This window comes from Pelmatolapia mariae, linkage group LG14 (assembly GCF_036321145.2).
Source record: "Pelmatolapia mariae isolate MD_Pm_ZW linkage group LG14, Pm_UMD_F_2, whole genome shotgun sequence".
Lineage (NCBI taxonomy): Eukaryota > Metazoa > Chordata > Actinopteri > Cichliformes > Cichlidae > Pelmatolapia > Pelmatolapia mariae.
The window spans coordinates 28,938,746-28,945,910 of NC_086239.1; the positions used below are offsets into that span (position 1 = coordinate 28,938,746).

At 37.6% G+C, this 7,165-nt stretch overlaps 1 protein-coding gene across 1 annotated transcript; it reads left to right on the forward strand.

Annotated features, from left to right (window-relative positions):
• The first annotated feature begins 353 nt into the window (after window positions 1–353).
• Window positions 354–4,089, forward strand: LOC134641210 (dehydrogenase/reductase SDR family member 11-like). The gene is made up of 8 exons (XM_063493498.1): window positions 354–432; window positions 515–670; window positions 1,092–1,301; window positions 1,973–2,067; window positions 3,056–3,185; window positions 3,305–3,397; window positions 3,478–3,543; window positions 3,678–4,089. The coding sequence occupies exons 2-8, from the start codon at window positions 539–541 to the stop codon at window positions 3,705–3,707; spliced, it is 756 nt and encodes a 251-aa protein (XP_063349568.1). The 5' UTR covers window positions 354–432; window positions 515–538; the 3' UTR covers window positions 3,708–4,089.
• Window positions 4,090–7,165: the final 3,076 nt, after the last annotated feature.

Genomic DNA, 7,165 nt, shown 5'->3' on the forward strand with positions numbered 1-7,165 from the left:
TGAGCCTGACCAGTTCAGATGTGTGCCTAAATAATATAAATGACATTGAAACAACTGTTGTTGTGATTTGGTGCTACATGGATAAAATTTAATTTAAACTGAAAATTGAACTTACTGAAAATGTAACCTGGTCAATCTATGATTCCTTTCATACTGCGGATGCACGCTTGGAGTTTGACCAAACCATAAACCCAAATTGCCTAGTAACAGGCAGTAACGGGAGTGTGTTCACGTGGCACTTTTTGGATCACTTAAAATCGGCGTTTTATTGTGCGTGTCATTAAAACAAATCCCAGCAATAGTGACGTAAAGTGTCAAAGAGTAAAGTTATCTCAAACTGTTTTCATAAACCTGACAACAGGATTGGCCGGCTGCCTCTCTGAGGGCGGAGATTTGAAGCTGGGAGCAAAGGCAGGCTGACATGACTCAGGTGTATGTACAAATGCTCACACAGGAGAGGGCTTCGTCACCAACACGTTCTCACTTCGTATTTGTGGCGCTTTCGTGTGTGTAGCAGGTTACCGGTGTCCGGGCTGTGATGGAGCGCTGGCGGGGCAGAGTGGCTCTGGTGACCGGAGCCTCGGTCGGGATTGGGGCGGCTGTAGCCGGAGAGCTGGTCCGGCTCGGTATGAAAGTGGTGGGCTGTGCCAGGGACGTCGGGAAAATTCAGGTTTGTTTTGAAGTGAAAACTCAGTTTATGTATAGAGTAATTTAACCTCTATACAGGGCTGGACTGCGTCGGCAAATACCCGGTATGCTCTTATCTGGCATACCGGGTATTTGCCGCCGCACTTGCGCGCGAGTATTTTGATTTCGGCTATGCTATTGCAATAAACTGTAATGGAAATGACATGATTTTCTTTTAGGAAATTAAAATTACTAATTAATTTTAAAGCTAAGGACTAAAATAATAATAAAAAACACTTATGGTACTATAATAAAAACTACAAGGGAAGGACAACTTTTCAAACACATCTGGCAGCTCAATTTTTCATAGTGTGCAGCTGTTCAAGAGTTGTTGTTTTTTTTGTTAAGTCAAAATTGTGGAGTCAGAAGCTCAACGTCTGTCATCTTTTCCTTTTTGGTTTCAGAAACTGGCAGCAGAATGTCAGAGCGCCGGTCACCCTGGTGTTTTGGTGCCTTTCAAGTGTGACTTGACCAAAGAGGAAGAGATTCTGGCCATGTTTGCAGCGATCAAAGAGCAGCACAAAGGCGTGGACGTGTGCATCAACAACGCTGGCTTAAATCATCTAGAGTCGCTGCTAAATGGCAAAACCAGCAGCTGGAAGAACATCATTGATGTAAGTTAGACAAAAAATTATCTTGCATTGATCTGCAGTTTTGTTTGAAAGAAACATTCAGGTTTCCAAGAGGAACATTGAAGTGAAATTTAATTATGAATTTTAAATTCACTCATTCATAGTTTTTAAAATAACATGTACTTGATTTATCCCCAAAGTGGAGAAACAGCCAAAACAGGAAATTTCCAGTTTAGTCCATGGCAGAAACAGAAAGTTGGACAGAACTGAACTGAGATTACTATCATGCAGAAAAATTTCAACTGCTTCAGGCAGTTATATAAGACACAGAGAATAAAACGTCTATTCTACTGTAACTAAACCGTATAATCAGTTTTCCAAGTCATCCATTAAATCACACTGTAAATCACATTCTGTGTAAAAGTTCACTGTAAAAAGATGGGGTACATAACGTCCAGTATAATCCAGCATAAAAACACAAAGTCTAATAAAACCAAGCTCATGACTCTCATCTGACTTACAAAACTGTTGTCCTACAATCCTGAAAAACAATATAGTTTGTTAAAATAAGTGCAATATGACAAAACTCAAAAAGTTAAAGAATTACACAAATGTATCTCTTTCCTCCCTGCACAAAAAACAAGCTGTCAAACAAGCTGTTTGGAGAGTTTTGATTTTCTTTGTTGTTTATTTCTCTGCTTGGTTTCTTACAGGTGAACGTTCTTGCACTGAGCATCTGCACACGTGAAGCTTATCAGTCAATGAAAGAGAGAAACGTGGATGATGGGCACATCATAAACCTAAACAGGTGCAGTTTTACTTGCTAATAGAAAATGACAGAACTTTGAAATCTGTCGATTTAAATGTCACATAAATGTCATAATATGATTCTAATCATCATTTAGTCTGATTACGACCATCCTGTAGCAACATGACTCGACAGATCTTTTTCAAAGCACACATTTGGCTTACAGGAAAAGCAAAGATGTTGGTATTAACAATACTCATGTTTCTTTGGCAGAGAGATGACTATCTGTTGAATTCAAGCCAAATAATGCAACACACAACGATGTTTAAATCTGTCTGGCCTGGGCATGTCTTTCTGTATTTCCTCCACTGATATTGTTTCTCTTTGTACGTCTTTTCTTATACATCTCCCATGGTCTGAACTGATGTAGACCTGTGAGAAACCAAAGTCTCCTAACATAGGCTAGATTTTCTGAAACCTGAAAGCAAAGCCCAGAGGTGTGGGAGTCTACTACAACTTATTAGTGTAAGAATTACAATATATTTGCCCATATCTGTGAATGTGGGAATAAATGTGAGCGCGAATGGTTGTCTGTCTCTGTGTGTTAGCCCTGCGATAGACTGGCGACCTGTCCAGGGTGTACCCCACCTCTCGCCCTATGACAGCTTGGATAGGCTCCAGGATAAGCGGAAGCGAATGGATGGATGGATGGATGACATATATTTGGTCCAGTGACAACAAAGTCTTGTTGCCTATTACAGCTTTAAGAAGTCATGAAACCATGCTTCATTTACCCAAACCTTGGGTTAACAAATGGAATGCAGTAATCATTATTTATTCAGTTAATTTTTTTCTAATTTGGAAAATGTTTATAGATCAGAATTTTGTTGTTATCATGTTATTATTACAAGATTTAAGAAGGGAAATAACAGATCTTCCTTTAAGGACTTTACTAGGGTAGTTAATCTGGAAAAAAGGAGTCGTAGTAGTAGTAATAGTTAAAAATTAATGTGTTTATTCATGGCTTGTAAAAAATCTTTTGTTGCAGCATCTGTGGACATAAAGTCATTCCAGTTGCTGAAGCACATTTCTACACTGCCAGCAAGTATGCTGTAACTGCTCTGACTGAGGGTTTGAGACAGGAGCTGCGTGCTGAAAAGACCCATATCCGAGCCACAGTAAGGCTTTAAAACTTACTGTAACCAACTGAAAAAGTGCCTTGAACACCAGTATAAGCTGCTGTTAGACACATGCACAGCACATCCTACAGTTCCTTCATCAATACGTCTTTTTGCAGAGCATTTCTCCTGGTTTAGTGGCCACAGAATTTATATCACGGGCCAGCAGCAACAATCCTGATCAAGTGGCTGGCATATATGCTACACGCAAGGTAAAATTATTAATCCTGCAGTTTGTGGAGTGTTAATATAATTATTCAGATAAAAATACATAAAGCACTTTCTCTAACAGTCTCTGGAAGCAAAAGACATTGCCAGTGCTGTCACGTACATCCTCAGTGCCCCTCCTCATGTTCAGGTTTGTGATTTTCTCTTATTTTCAGTCTTTCCTGTTTGGACTTTATAAACTTTCTGCTTTTGCATTTTCAATAACAACACATTCATCATAATAATATAACATGATCATATAACATTCACATAACTTTCTTTCAGATTGGAGAACTTCTGGTTGAACCTATATAGCAGGTGTCATTGCAGCTTTTGTTGCCCCAGCATCCCCAGGACCAGGACCCAGGCTAGTCTTCACATTAAAGTGGTGTGATTGACTCATCTGACTACTCAACACAGCAAAATCAATTCACATAATATGGAAAGAATGGAAATTTATCCAAGTGTTAGCTGCATTCTTCTTAAAAATGCTGGAACATGATATATTTCCTCTGTCGCACTGTGACCTACCTCATATGACACTCTGTGAGGATGTTACCATCACTCTGTGTTTTTCAGTGTCTTTGAGAAGTTGCATGATGTGACCCTCTTGTCAGAATCATCCGAATTAGAAACTTGAAGCTGAAACTCATCAAAATGAAGAAGTGCTGAAATAAATAAATAAATGAGAATAAATGAGAGAAAAATACATGAAACAAGCTCAGTGTCAATCTATAAATTCTAAGCAAATCCTCTGACACACACACACACACACACACACACACACACACACACACACACACACACACACACACACACACATTGATACACACCTGCCTCTATGTTTCTATGCCAGGCAATCAGTCTGCTTAACTACGCTTAACTACTTCAAAGTGTGCTGAAGTAGTTGAGTTTCATAGTAAGGTGGGTTTAAAGAAGGTTTGAAGACTTCTCCATTCATTTGAAAGGAAAAAAATCATATAAAGTTAAATACTTAAATATGTTTAAAATTTACAAAAAAGAAAAGTTAAAGCAGTGTAGTCCTGAAAAGGGTGAACGTTTTCATACCAGAACTGTTTCCGTACCACAAAGTATATGGCAGTAGTTAAAAAAACTTGCCAAAAGTGCGTAGGTGGATCTCAGTAATATGAATGCTTTGCTGGACTTCATTATTCTTTTTGGTATAATGGTGTATTTAATTAATTCATTTTGGCAGTCCTGATCCCTAGGGCCAGGACTGCCAAATGAAATAAATAAGTACATCATGAAATGATTAATTAAATGTGTCAATAATTAATTAAAATGTGAAATAAATAAATAATTAATTAAATGTGTCAATAATTAATTAATTAAATATGTCATAGATATTTATTTAATTAATTCATTCCAATTTTAATTAATGACACATTTAATTAATTAATGACACATTTAATTAATTATTGACACATTTAATTAATTATTTAACTGTATATTTAATTAATTCATTTTGGCAGTCCTGGCATTCCACATTATGGAGGGCTTCTTTTGAAATGCTTTGCAATGCTGATATGCTTTGTAATTTGTCTGCCAGATATGCTACTATTAATCTGTATATATTCTAGTCTATAATATATTCATTTTATTAATATTTTCAGAATAAAGGCTTCAGAATAAAATCCACAGCAGATGGCGCTAACCACAACCCTAACCCTGTAAAGAACCCCCAAGGGATTTATTTCTAACGCTTAAATGTATATTTCTGACACTTTTATACTTGGGTTGAATATTTTCCACAATACACTATTCCCTAAGAACACTGACGTACAATAAATTTCCCCTGAATTATTTTATGCATTCATGAAACCTTTGAGTACAAACATGATAAAAAGTTGTTTTCTGACCAGGTAAAATCAGAACACTGATAAATGTAGTGATGGTGACATCACAGAGAACATTTTGAAACATTTTTGAAAATATGAACACCACAGTAGTACTGGAGTTGCCAGGGGAACATACTCAATGACATCTGCTATACGGCTTCAACCATAACGTCTCCAATCTGAAAGAAAGATTCTATGAACGTTATATTATTACAAACTGGTGCTATTTAATATGTTGCAGAGTAAAGTTCAATGAGTCACAAAAAAAGGATAGTAAATAAGAGAAATTCACAAACAACAAACTGTTCTTAAAGGAACTCTTCTAGCTGGTTACAGTGTCTTTTAAAGCCTGACTGTGACTGGGGTATGGGTGTTTTCTGTACGCAGCTCCTGTCTCAGGCCCTAAGTCAGCACGATTACAGCAAACCTGGCGCTAGTGTAGAAATGTAGATCAGCAACAGTCGTGATGTCCACAAACGCTGCAAGTGAAGGAGGTTTACGAGCTGTTAACCAATCATATATATATATATATATATATATATATATATATATTTTAATTCCCAATAATATTTTGGTAATAGAATTTGGCAAGTCACTGGTCTAAACCAGATCAGGTGAGGCACATAATAAAAATTGCACAAAAAAGGAACAATATCAGAGGAGGAGGAGACACAGAAAGACATCCTAACATAATCCTTGTCTGTTTTCTTGTTTGGCTTGAATGCAATCATTATTATTAATAGCTCAATTCGGCACTTTTCCTGTTACTCAGAGTGCTTACTGTGAGTAGTGTTGCCAACATTTCTTGGATACTTTCTTGGATGGTATTTTAATGAACTATTTATACAACTTCCCTGTTCAGCACGGGCAAACCAATCATTACTAACTCATTAGAGTTTGTACTGCTACCTTGATCAGACTTCCTGATGAGATAGAGACAATTACAGGTTGATGTAAAAAGCAATTCATTGTTAAGCATGAATGCCACTTCAAGTACCTGGTGCTAACAGTCAGTATTGAGTGATTTTTTTTATTCTTAAAAATGAGGGATTTGCCATGGTTCATGTTTGTAGTGATCTGCTACCACAGGCCCTCTCACTCTATGGTAGTCTGCCCTGCGACAGACTGGCAACCTGTCCAGAGAGGCAAACAACCATTCGCACCCAATGGGCAATTTGAAATCACCAATTAACCTAACCACTTACTGCATGTTGTTGAAGTGTCTCACAAGCAGACACGAGGAGAACATGGATATCCACCAGATGCTGGATTTGAAGCCTTCTTGCTATGAGGCAAGTGCTAACCACTGCGCCACTGTGCTGCCTTTTCATGATTGTTAATATGCAAACTGTCATGGCCTCCAATCAAGAGAGGTGGGGAATGGTTGCATTGTAAGATTGTGAAAATGTACACTCAGCCACCTGCTGAACAACAAACATTAGTATACTTTAGTTTGTTTAGCTAGACTTTTCATAACATAACCTCATGTAAACTGAAAAATTAATTAAGCCATTACACATTACAGCCATTACAGTACACAAGTGCACACCTTTGTGCTACTTTTCGATTGCTGTGAACTTGGATCTCCTTCTCTTTGATAAGGTCACACTTGTAATGCATGACAATGACATTGTGGGCAGCACTTTGACATTCTGCCGTGAGTTTCTGAAACCAGAAAGAAAAAAAATTATAGACTTCAAGATCCACTTTGTGTTTTTAGCACTGTATGTGTATGAATCTGCAAATCCACTTAGCTAATTGTGAAGGTCTGGGGTGGGAAATTTTCCTAGATTTGACTGATTTATGTGAAGAAATTGCTGTTTCAGTACATGGGAGAAATTAGGCAAAGGTGAACTGTGTGTGCTAAACAAACACAATGTTTTGTGCACCATTTATTAACAATGAACTTTTGCC

Bases quoted from the DNA above. Each gene is read 5' to 3' on its own strand.
- LOC134641210 (XM_063493498.1), top strand. From the start codon at position 539: ATGGAGCGCTGGCGGGGCAGAGTGGCTCTGGTGACCGGAGCCTCGGTC. The intron at 1,302-1,972 runs GTAAGTTAGACA...GGTTTCTTACAG, and splicing joins GCTGGAAGAACATCATTGAT to GTGAACGTTCTTGCACTGAG. The intron at 2,068-3,055 runs GTGCAGTTTTAC...CTTTTGTTGCAG, and splicing joins CACATCATAAACCTAAACAG to CATCTGTGGACATAAAGTCA.